Here is a 12,107-nt window from a genome sequence, read left to right on the forward strand (position 1 = left end):
TCTGTTGAATGATAGTTTGTCAATCGGAAGATATGAGATTTCAGGTGCTTTTGATATCTATACTAATATTATAAAGAGGAAAAGTTTGTAATTACGTAATTATGTATGTATGTATGGTTTTCACGCATAAACCTCTTAACCGATTTTGATGAAATTTGGCATAGACAATCTTTAGACCCTGAGAAAGAACATAGGCTACCTTTTATTGCGAAATATGTACCACGGGCGAAGCCGGGGCGGACCGCTAGTATTAAATAAGGTGACTTTCTCGTGAAAGGTATGATAGAGATGGATGTGGTCTTCCATTTGTGGATGTGGATTTTATTTTTATTTTATGGTAATATTAAAAGTAGAGTGACTGATTGCAATATATCCAAAAATAGTACTGCTTTACATAAGCTTATTTTGATTTATTAATTCTAAATAAATTTTATAGTTTTTTTCCACAGAACAACAGTATCTATAATATTTTATATGTTGGTTTTACATTTATTTATATTTTGTGGATTTCATGTGTACATTTTGTTTGATTATTAACCTAAATATTAAATATCACTTCTAAGTAATAAGGCGGCCCAATAAATAGTTTTCTGTATTTAAAAATTTAATTAGTTATAAGCTCTTTAAACAATTTTATTGAAGAGTGAGAATAATAAACACAACATAAATTTACAACTTAACATACAAATCATCACAATAAACTTAAAATTACCTGTTTCAATGTATCAATGCCCTGAGCGCCCACCTCCACCCTGTACTTCCTAGACATAGCTTTCAAGGCACGGCAGGCATCTCGTCGATCTTCCAGAAGTGTTGAGTTGTTGACCCTGTCCACTAGACGTTCAACCTGTATTGTGTGAATAAATATTTATGAATATTTTTTAGTATAGTCTTAATTCATGAATTTGATACTTTGGTTGTAATATTAATTATTAATTATAATGTGGGTACTTTGATATACCTGATAGAAATGCAATGTCACTTGATCATTATAATAAAGAGTTAAACACAAAACCTTATAAATATAAATTTTTGAAGACTAGAAAAAATACAATCACGAGGAGGGATTTGAAGATGCGTAAAAAAAATTCTTAATTGGTTGTTATAATTTCAATATAAACAAAGCTAAATTGGTGTTGGTGTTTCACACAAGCCATAATCTAAGATTTAAAGAAGTTAGCTAGTTAAACATAGTGTAATGTATTTTTTTTAATCATATTTTATCACAACATATTTGTTGGATGTAAACTGTTTACACTAAAAGTGATCTAAAACCAATAATTTAAAAATAAGACTTGAAATAATAGATTTAAAATTAAGAATGCATTTAGAAAACGTAATATTATTAATTTGAAGACATACAAAAAAATCGATTACTACTATCTAAGACACATAATCCAGCACAGGCAAAAACTAGATTGAGAAACTTGTTTATATCTCATTAAATGAATTTAATTAGCAGACATTTCATAATTCCTACCATTGTATCTGACTGAAAATTTCCACAGACTGCGATTTTCTTAAATAAAATCGCCCACACATATTGCATGAACACCGAAAATACAAAAAAGTGAATATTATTAATAGTTCAAGTAGGATATTTAGAGAAAACTCACTGTTTCAGCTCCAGAAGGCAGTTGGCCGGGTTCCGGCGCCCCTAAAACAGTCTTCAACCCACTTTTAAAGAAATCCATTTTGTTATAAGTATGAATACTTTCGTTTTCACTTATTCCCTAAATATTTAATATATGAAATACATAATAATCGCGTTAATTTCCAAAATATAAGGATACGAGTACACGTCAAAGCATTTTGGATTACAACATTCAAACATCAATCAAAATAGCTGTCAATGTCAATGTCAATTGTATTGTGTACCACAGAGTAAGGTGTAAACTGTTTACAGCTCTCAGTAAAGCTAGTTAAATGCAAGAACTAATTATAACTGTTTTAAGAAACATATGTACTTAAATAATATTCATGGTGTTTTAGGTATAAATACGCAAATCTTATTTTTAGCTTATAATAATAGTGACAGAAGGAAAAATAAATTGCATTTCCGTAGACAGAGAATGAATAATCTGTGGTGTTTGTCATTTGATTGATGCACTCAGAGCGATTATTGTTTACTTATTTCATATTATTTAATTATTAAGATTATTCTTAAATCTTCTACTCTATTTTAATCAATTCAAGCGCAAAAGTTTTCATTATGTCTACAGATCTAAGTGCAAGTTTCAACGAGCAGTACATCAATATAAATACGAAACTTAAAAAGTATAGCTTTTACCTTCATCAGCTGTACAATTCTTATTAGAAAATACATAAATAATGTTATTAAATACATTGCTTCCTTTGCAGACGCTTCATGCGTAAGCCAAATGTTTCTGAAGCCACAAACGAGTTTATAGGGCTTGCAATTCAGTGTGAACATTCAGAGCAACCATCTTTCGCTGGACAAACGTATATCGGTGCTGCGAAATGTGAAGCATCCGCAGGAAACTCACTTGGCGAAGCTGAACAGTACATTAACGCAGCTCGGCAGTTTATGAAGGCTGAGAAAAAAATATCCGCTTTAAAATTGTATAGCCCTGATAGAGAAAATTTAGAGGTAAGTTGTAATATTGCAAACTATTCCATTACATAAAAGTTTATCTATCAGATTTAAATAGTGTAATTGACATTTAAAGGATCTCCTTTTTAGGGTTCCGTAGCCAAAATGGCAAAAACGGAACCCTTATAGTTTCGTCATGTCCGTCTGTCCGTCTGTCCGTCTGTCCGTCTGTCACAGCCGATTTACTCGGAAACTATAAGTACTACAGTGATGAAATTTGATGGGAATATGTGTTGTATGAACCGCTACAAAAATATGACACTAAATAGTAAAAAAAAGAATTGGGGGTGGGGCCCCCCATACATGTAACTGAGGGATGAAATTTTTTTTTTCGATGTACATACCCGTGTGGGGTATCAATGGAAAGGTCTTTTAAAATGATATAAAGTTTTCTAAAAAACATTTTTCTTAAAGTGAACGGTTTTTGAGATATCAGCTCTCAAAGTCGTAAAAAGTATGTCCCCCCCCCTCTATTTTTATAACTACGGGGTATAAAATTCTAAAAAAAATAGAGGTGATGCATGCTAATTAACTCTTTCAACGATTTTTGGTTTGATCAAAGTATCTCTTATAGTTTTTGAGATAGGTTGATTTAACTGTAATTTATTATATTTGCTGCTACGGAACCCTTTGTGCGCGAGCCCGACTCGCACTTGGCCGGTTTTATTTTTTTCACATGATCCAACCATCTGGTTGGATCATGTGAATCCATTTACCTTATAAACTTACTAGCGGTCCACCCCTACCTACCTACATGTTTAAACTATCCTATCTCTCAAGTCGGATCGAACTGCACATGTGTGCGAATTTTATTATTATCGGTTAAGTGGTTTAGGAGTCCATTGAGGACAAACATTGTGTCACGAGATTTATAAATTATATTAAGATATATCCATACAACTATGAGTGTCATTTAAAAGTCTATAATTAAATGCTTTTCATTTCAGGCAGCAATAGGATGTTTTCTGCAAGCGTTACATAAGTATCCTGAAAAGTCACCATTACGCACTTCTGTTCTGATGGAAATATCAAATGACCTTCTAGAATTAGATCATAAACTGGAAGCTATAGCATATTATGAACAAGCAATAGATACAATTGAAGAAGAGGCTCTAAAGCTAATGTGCTTGTTTAAGCTGATGAATATGCAAATAGATGCTGGTGAGAGTTTTTTAATAATTACTGAGTGAAATTTATATTGAATAACAATAAAAATTAAGAATTACTACTGATTTGATCCGTACTTTAGCATAAACAGTGCTAATGGACTGAACATAAATAATTATCATAATTGTTATAAATAAGAATTATGGCTTTTGCATATTTTTTAAAGTTATGTTCAAATTTTAAATGAATGATGATATTTTTATTTCAGGTAAACTTGAAAGAGCTTTGATAACTGGCAATACTATTGTAGATTTTGACTACCATAAACCAGAGAGGATATTAGCGGAGTAAGAATATTAAATCTATCTATATTCTATAACAATATCACTACATAGTATAAAGCAAAGTCGCTTTCTCTGTCCCTATGTCCCTTTGTATGCTTAAATCTTTAAAACTACGCAACGGATTTTGATGCGGTTTTTTTAATAGATACGAGTGATTCAAGAGGAAGGTTTTAGTATAATATAATTTATTAGGTTTTAGACAAAGCGGGCGAAGCCGCGGGCGGTAAGCTAGTATAATAATAAATAACATAATCTTACTTTATAATTAGTTGTCAAGGTATACATATATTAAGGGTAACATTTATTTTTCACTATATTATAATGTATATTTTTACAGAGTACAAGTATGCAGAATTCTCCTTGCTCTTATTGTTGATATGGACGAAGCAAACAGAACAGAATCTTTGAAAAAATTGCTATCAGATATAATGAATGATGAAGATAATTATTGTAAGTTACTTATCAAGTAATTCATTTTTAATAACATATTTACAGTGGTGGTCACATAATTAAAGACACTAAGAACATTTTATACTACCCAAGACAATTCTCTCAAAATTATTTTTTACACTACCATTGGAGCTTGTTAAATAATTTTAAAATATTCAGGTATGTGTTGTCTAATGCTAAACTAAATTTTATCTACAAAACTTGTCGGTTTGTTAGATTTTATTCGGTTCATCCTTACTACTAGCAGTTTTAACCTAGCAAAGGTCTGGCCATATAATTAAAGACATTAGACTCGCTTATAAGAAATATAAAAAAATATTATTTTAATGAGATTATTTTTACAACACAAAATACCTGACGTATTTACAAAACATTTTTACACTTTTCAATATTTGGTTGCATATCCTTTGGCAGTAATGACGGTTTACATCTCTTGGGCATTGAAGCAACTAATTTTGTTCAAGTTGCATCACTAAATTGGTTCCATTCTTCGAAAATGCTTTGCAAAGGTAGTCGATGTTTGACGATCGCTTTGCCGCGACTTCTTTCTTTCTTGATTTCATAAGTTTTCGATCGGATTTGAATCCGGACTGAAGGGGGGCCAATCCAAAACAGTTACAGATTGGTTCCTTAACAAGCACTTCACTACTTTTGCTGTGTGCTTAGGATCATTATCGTGTTTAAAAGTCCAGACAAAAGGTAAATTTTCCTCTGCATAGGGCAGCATGGATTGCTCTAAAATATACTTGTACTGGAATTTATCCATGTTGCCTTCTGTCTTTTTGACAGGTCCAAAACCAAGTCCAGAAAAACAGCGCCACACTTTGATATTTCCACCCCCATGTATGACTACTTTTTAGAGTATCTTGGATCCATTTCCTTATTGAGATGGCGTCTTACATATTGTTTTCTGACAGAATTAATCAGATTAATCTTAGTTTCATGCCAAAACAGCACATGTTTCCACTCTCGTTCAGTCCAGTGTTCGTATTTTGTAGCAAAGTGAAATCTTGCCTTCACATTTTGTTTTGTCAAAAGTGCTACTTTCCGAGATACTCTTCAGTGCAAGATTTTCTCAGACAGTCTCCGTCTAATTGTCCTTGCAGACACCCTCTTCAAGCCTGCTGCACCATACAACTCTGAACTGTATCAGTTCCGACCCTTTAAATAGATCGTTTTAGCCATAAACACCATTTTTTAATCTTTCGGCCGAGTAGTTTCACTTGGTTTTGCTTTTCTGAGTACGTTTTCGGTCGTGTGGAACATCTTGACATGTTTTATAGCATTCATAATCATATCCTTGAAACAGTTTAATTATCATGGAAGTTAAAAATATTTTTTCTTATGGACGAGTCGCAACTCTTGTTTTTAACCATAATAATTGATATTAAAACTATTAAACGTACGAATTTTAATTTTAAAAGTTAAAAATACCCAAAGAAATTATAGAGCGTCAACGATTTATGAAATTACGCGACAAAACGAAGTAAAGCACAATGCCGTTTATTTTTATTTATAAAAATTATAGCTCATTTCTTGTTGTCTTTAATTAAGTGGCCAGCTACACGTACGTTAACAAAGTTTGTGTTACATTCCCACAGAGAGCAAATGTCGAAACTAATAAGGAATATAACTATTTTTTATCCCTCATTTTAAAGAACATATTGTCTTGTATGGTTTAATAAAAATAATACTAGATTAAATACCTTTTTCAGATAATTGTACTTCCTAATCTAAATATTTTATGGTCAATTAGGGGGTGTCTTTAATTATGTGACCACCACTGTATTTTTAAGATAATATGTTACCTAAATTCATTCTATAATGAATGCTCTGAAACTTAAACCACACTATAATATTATGTTCATCTTTTCAACTAATTTATTTGTATTTGAATTTATATAACATGTATTTTCATTGCAGTGATGTCTAACCATTAATAATTTTTATATAATTAATTTTTATATCTAGAATGTGTTTATTTCAGCAATACCATTCAACCCAGATCTAAAACTGAAGTTGCAGTCAATTATTATATCAACCAACATGTCAGACCAACAGGCCCTTATCAATATTTCGTCAGACACTAAACTACATTTGACAAGTCAGCAAAGTGATCTACTTGATATACTAATTGAGAAACTACAAGAAGAGCAGTAAAATTGTGATTATAATATGGAATAATAAATAATGTTATTTAACCCATTGAGCCCCGAACGGCCCGATCGGTCCATGACACAATAGATTTTCTATTGTGTCTGTGATTCCAGGGCCTGAGTTATTACGGTTTCCCCTTTTTTAAGACTGGTGAAGATAGTTTTGTCTCATTTTAGGAGGATAATTATTTTAAAGTACCTACATTAATGAATTATGTAACTATGTATTGTTTGTATATTTGTTTGAAGAGCATTTTAGAAGAAGTAGAATAAGATTGTACATTTTGTAACATTTTTTAATTTGTTCAATTTTTATAAGCACAAATGTTACATTTTATTTTTAAGTGTTATTTTTGTGATCTCATAATATTTGTATAATATAATGTAATACGTTGAAATAAAATATTAAGAACCATTGCACATTTTTATTTGTTTTTCTCCCATTTTTTTTTTGTTCAACAGTTTTTCTTAAACAGCTTCACTAAATTCTGTTTGATTATTTTCAATACAGAGTATGTATATGTAAATTCAATTCAAAATAGAAACAATTGCGATTAAGACTTTTTATCAATACGACTACTAGTACTAGTAATCCCATCAGTTTCCAAAGACGGATCCTTAATGACATTTCCGAAGTTTGCCTCTTTATCGACGACAATACTTTCGTCGCCAATTTTTACTTCATTCGCGAAGTTAGTAGCTATATCAATAGCTCTATTCTTCTGAGAATGTATCCACATTTCATCAAACTCGTCATCGCTTCCAGAATCCTTTTCAGACTTGGGCTTTTCATTTGTCTTTTGCCAGCAATACTCAAACGGATAGCTGACATTGCGATTATCATCCAGAGCTATTTCAAAACGAGAAGACAAGGAGTTATATGTTGTATGGACTCCTTCCAATAAATTGACATCTACTTCTTCAAATCCAGTAATGAATTTGAACAATTCATCAGCTGTTTTTATACTTGGTACTCCTTTCTTTTCAAAGAACTGAAAATAAATTGACACATTATTATATAAATCTTTGATTAATTATGTAATAAATAACATTGAAAGCAATTTACACCTTGGCATGATATTGTAAATTGTTATGCAATTGTTTACAATGTTGCATAATGCGACTTGACTCGTAAATTTCAAAATATAAACAATAAATACTTACATTGATAATGTTTTTGCAATCCCTCAAAAGGAACTCCAAACCATTAGGATGATCAGGCTGAACAGACTGCGACACATCTATGAACCAGCATTTGTTGTCCCACCACAGAATATTGTATTCGGACAAATCAGCATGTACCAGATGTCCTACATTATACAACTTGTTCATTGCATCCACAATCTCATGGTACACACTCTCCCATTGATCTGGCTTCAATATGACATCTCTCAACTTAGGAGCAGGCTTATTATCTTTCCCAATAAAGGACATCACAAGGATGTGCTTCTTCAAGCAAACCATTTCAGGGCAATTTAAGCCAACTTTCTGTATACGCATCATATTATGCATTTCCTTTTCAGCCCACATGTGCACAATTTTACGAGGATTCTGCTTGGAAAACCGATCTTTAAATCTATAGTCCGCTTCAATGTACTTATCACGAGTTTTGAACTCATTGAGTGTAGTTTTGAAGACTTTGATAGCGCATTCTTTTGGCAGCACCATATCTGGATAGGAAGGATCGCTGTTAGCATGGAGGACAACTGATTCTTTGCCAGTTGATATGACTCCATTGATATCCTCCAGTAGACCGTTGTTGATCAGTTTGAAGAGGATAAGTCTGGTGGATTCATCGAGACCCATTTCAGCTGTAGCTTGACTCTCTTTTCTGTCTAACATTTTGTGTTTACGGGCAGTGTTCCATCTTGTATGCTCTTTGAGTTGGTTGAACACATGATTGGGTAATTTCATGTCGAATCCGGCGCCATCGCCAGTACACACTTCTGGTGGGAATGCCATCACTCTGCATGCATTTCTTCGAGCGTTTATAACGCCGTCGTGTTTTGTAACCATTTCCCCATCTTTTATAATGTAACCCCTCTTTGGCAAACTAGCGAACTCTTTTTCGTTAGTTTCAAATCTGTCCCAGTCCTTTCTTTCAGTGATTTCACCGTCGTCATCGGAGTCAGAATCATAAACTAAATGTTCAGGTACCGTCCGATAATTATCATATGATACAGACACCTTGGATTCTCCGTTCTTCTTTTTCTCCACGCGCTTTAACTCATCATCGTATTCTTTATCGAACTGGCATTGCAAAACTTTTGCAATTATAGCATCTGAGTCGCAATATTCCTTTACATTGGACTCTTCGATTTGTCTAAGAATTTCAGGGGATAGTTCATTGGATTCGGAAGTAACATTGTTATCCGATATATGCTCCGCGAACTTTAATTCCTCTTTTACTTGTAATCCCTTAGCGTATTCTTCAGACATAATATCTGATAGGTTTTGCACATCAACAGGTGCTGACACTCTTTTCCACGGATTCGACATATTGCTTAAATAATAATTATCACAGATATTAGATTGCTTCAGGTTAAAATTAAAATAAAAATTGCGTATAATATTTAAAATAAAACTATTTATAGTAATTCCAAGTTCCGACCAAACAAATTGATTTGTGAATTGTGATTTCACAATTTTCACAATATGATGAAATGTCAAAAATACAATTGACAAATCAATGACCATAGATAAAATCAAAGAATACTTATACCACAGAATACATAATAGTAGCTTTGGATGAAACGTGTCTGGTTTGACCTTGGTTTGACGATGCAATTAACTCCTGTGATTTTATTCTAAGGATTTTATCTCACAGGATTATCTCCATTACTTCAAGAAACAAAGTTAAATTAAATTAATTTACTTAAAAATCTTACCGTCATAGAGTTTGGCTAACGAAAGATGAGACTGGCTTTTTATTTCGAAAATTTATATGGCAACACTTATAATTACGTAATTGTCAATAAAACCTGAGTTGTTGATGTGTCAAAGTGAAAATTATTTCCGCGATTTTAGTGATTTCTAATTGAAAACGAGACGAAAACATTGAAAAGCGACTTAAAAAAGGTTCTTTTTACTATGATTAGTAAATTTGAAAAGAAACAAGTTGAAAGAGATGTAGTTTTCAAGGAAAAACAAGAGTGTTTACGTGAAATATCTCAATGCATTGTTAAGTGTGACTTTGATATTTTGATACTATTCATTTTGATTGCATTGTTTAATATTTATTATTTTGCAGGTAATATGGATGATACCAATAGTTCAGTTATAAACTATTCAAGCAACAATAAAAAAAATTGAATGATCTGTTTCGTTCAAAATGTTTAAAGACACAAAATCAGTATCTTGACGAGATTTCTTCTATGACCGGACCATGTTATTCGTGTTGAAGATAGTATAAAAAACGAGATGGAATAACTGCAGAAATGGAAGAGTTCATAATAAGAGTCAGAGATAATGATAGTGATTCTTACTATTCACTCGCGGTTGAATTTTTAGATTTAATATGATTATATTGATTAAACAAACTTTAATTGTATTTTTATTGTGTTTTTTCTTGCTTTCATTCGGTGTTCTTTTTTGTCTATCTGTATCACTTAACTGTACTATATTACATAAAACAATATTATACAGATGAAGAGTTTGTTGTTTTTTTTTTGCTCGTAAGAGAAAATAATAAATAAAAGTATTAAAACTATATTTCCAACTATAACCTAGTTTGCCATATGTTGATTTTTTGAATTTGCCGCCTTTTTCCAGTCTCATCTTTCGTTAGCCAGACAATATCCTCCAACATTGCCCGCTTTTCACAGTGTTTTGATCATATACAAGAAAAAACAAAATATGGACAGAATTGATGCTGTTATTTGAGTAGGGAATTGAATTTAGAATGAATAGATATACTTGAAATAATCATATTCTTAATAGTTTCTCTAAAAATAAGGAAGAAAGTGGTGGGCGAAATAAGGTGGAAAAGTATACAACTTTGCCCACCTTTAATATTTCAGCCATTTTAAGACTTACGTAGCTGTTTTTAAGAGACAAAGTACAAGACAAGGCAAAGATGCCGAATCTCTTACAAAAAATGATCCAAAATAAGTAGATCTTCATTAAATTGTATGGGCAAAGTTAGGTGTAATTTTCTCACAATCTTCATACAAAAATCTTTAGGGTTTAGGGTTGTCACAAAAAAATCAACTAGGTAAAGGATGAAAAAAATTAAGTTTAATAAAATATGTAGGTGGGTAACAAGTAACAGGTAGGTACACATGCAATAATATTGCGTTCGTACTGTTTCTAGGTATATCTTTAAAATGAAACTGAAATTATGAATATTTATGTACCTATACGTAACTTCTATGCTTCTACTAAACATTTAAAAAGTACCTAGGTAGGCATACATACTCGTACAATCCTACCTAGGTACCTAAAAGAAAAAACATGCTTTGTACTTAATTTATACCTAAAAAAAATTACCTTGCTACCTATTTGAGAAGTCTGTTAAAAATGTGTCAGCCCTAGCACCTCAAAACGGTTGGGCAATGTTGGGATAGGTCACACTACATTTATTAACCTAACATTGCCCAGCGACAAAACTCCTATAATACTACGTATTTTTGCTTGGAAATAACAAATAACCTCCTTTTTTATATTCTAGTTTAATAAATAATAAGAAATATTCACGTATTCTAATTGATTCCCAGTGATCAGAGACAAGTTTTTTTAGAAAAATTTGGCACCACCAAAACACCTCCTTCTTTGTCGACATGTAGCAGCAGACTGACCCCGTTTTCCAATTACAGAGCATAATGCGACTCAGTGCCGCACAATGCCGAATTATGCTGATGCTTAATTGGAACGTGAAACGCACCAGCAGGTTGCGCTAAGTTCAGTGTTGAAAAAAAAAATTCTTAGAGTTAGCAATAACCTCATTAATGTGTAAATAAAATGGTATACATAATAATTGGTTGAAAAATATTTACGGTTATTTTAAGTAATTTGGATTTCGATTTTTTCATAAACATTATTTTCAATGTTTGTACCTTCATCCATACTTATATTTATTTTTTTAACACAATTTGAATTAACTTTGATTATTTCGAAAAAACTACAATGAAACGAAAGCTTTAAATTTTTTTCCAACAATTAATAATTACTAACAATAAATCGATTGCACGCATCAATTCACGCCCATTACTTTTTCTAGTGCTCGATTGTGCGAAGCGTTGCTGTAGTTGGAACATTCAACGTTAAGCATTATGCCGCATAATGCGCTCTAGTGCTGTAATTGGAAAACGGGGTGATTGACGTTAGAGCGAGCGCGCACGAGCAACTTTGTCTCCGCAACTATTTTGTCTCTCCCATCAATTTGTATGGGGAGTTGCGTCGCTACGTGCGCGCACTTTCATACTAGCCCATAGGTGG

At 32.2% G+C, this 12,107-nt stretch overlaps 3 protein-coding genes and 1 long non-coding RNA gene across 4 annotated transcripts in view; 2 read left to right on the top strand and 2 right to left on the bottom strand.

Annotated features, from left to right (window-relative positions):
• The window catches only part of p115 (General vesicular transport factor p115), a 32,528-nt gene extending 30,687 nt beyond the window's left edge, over positions 1-1,841 (bottom strand). The window contains exons 1-2 of the mRNA XM_089705548.1: positions 1,617-1,841; positions 713-847 (exon numbers count right to left, since the gene is read on the bottom strand). Coding sequence (XP_089561674.1) covers positions 713-847; positions 1,617-1,694 — 213 coding nt within the window. The 5' untranslated portion in view covers positions 1,695-1,841. The remainder of the gene's footprint in view (positions 1-712; positions 848-1,616) is intronic.
• Positions 1,842-2,096: 255 nt separating this feature from the next.
• LOC149481317 (uncharacterized) lies at positions 2,097-7,091 on the top strand. Its single transcript, XM_089705639.1, has 6 exons — positions 2,097-2,277; positions 2,362-2,611; positions 3,562-3,775; positions 3,990-4,068; positions 4,403-4,515; positions 6,503-7,091. The coding sequence occupies exons 1-6, from the start codon at positions 2,213-2,215 to the stop codon at positions 6,673-6,675; spliced, it is 894 nt and encodes a 297-aa protein (XP_089561765.1). The 5' UTR covers positions 2,097-2,212; the 3' UTR covers positions 6,676-7,091.
• A 41-nt stretch (positions 7,092-7,132) lies between these two features.
• Positions 7,133-9,338, bottom strand: LOC149481318 (serine/threonine-protein kinase RIO3). The gene is made up of 2 exons (XM_089705585.1): positions 7,836-9,338; positions 7,133-7,663 (listed from the first exon to the last, which is right to left on the bottom strand). Exons 1-2 carry the CDS (start codon positions 9,168-9,170, stop codon positions 7,226-7,228), a joined length of 1,773 nt encoding a protein of 590 aa, XP_089561711.1. The 5' UTR covers positions 9,171-9,338; the 3' UTR covers positions 7,133-7,225.
• A 258-nt stretch (positions 9,339-9,596) lies between these two features.
• On the top strand, positions 9,597-10,221 carry LOC149481319 (uncharacterized). Its single transcript, XR_016316948.1, has 2 exons — positions 9,597-9,749; positions 9,922-10,221. It is a non-coding gene; the product is annotated as an uncharacterized LOC149481319 (long non-coding RNA).
• The last annotated feature ends 1,886 nt before the right edge of the window (positions 10,222-12,107 follow it).

Source organism: Colias philodice, chromosome 17, assembly GCF_061535455.1.
Source record: "Colias philodice isolate Cphi_HAF_F1 chromosome 17, ilColPhil1 Martin Lab GWU primary, whole genome shotgun sequence".
Classification (NCBI taxonomy): domain Eukaryota; kingdom Metazoa; phylum Arthropoda; class Insecta; order Lepidoptera; family Pieridae; genus Colias; species Colias philodice.

What these genes read in the sequence shown, in the direction of transcription:
- LOC149481317 (XM_089705639.1), top strand. Translation starts at nt 2,213, where the DNA reads ATGTCTACAGATCTAAGTGCAAGTTTCAACGAGCAGTACATCAATATA. An exon ending in GAATATGCAAATAGATGCTG is followed by an intron (nt 3,776 to 3,989) that starts GTGAGAGTTTTT and finishes TTTTTATTTCAG; the next exon opens with GTAAACTTGAAAGAGCTTTG. An exon ending in CCAGAGAGGATATTAGCGGA is followed by an intron (nt 4,069 to 4,402) that starts GTAAGAATATTA and finishes ATATTTTTACAG; the next exon opens with AGTACAAGTATGCAGAATTC.
- LOC149481318 (XM_089705585.1), bottom strand. Translation starts at nt 9,170, where the DNA reads ATGTCGAATCCGTGGAAAAGAGTGTCAGCACCTGTTGATGTGCAAAAC. An exon ending in ATTGCAAAAACATTATCAAT is followed by an intron (nt 7,664 to 7,835) that starts GTAAGTATTTAT and finishes ATTTATTTTCAG; the next exon opens with TTCTTTGAAAAGAAAGGAGT.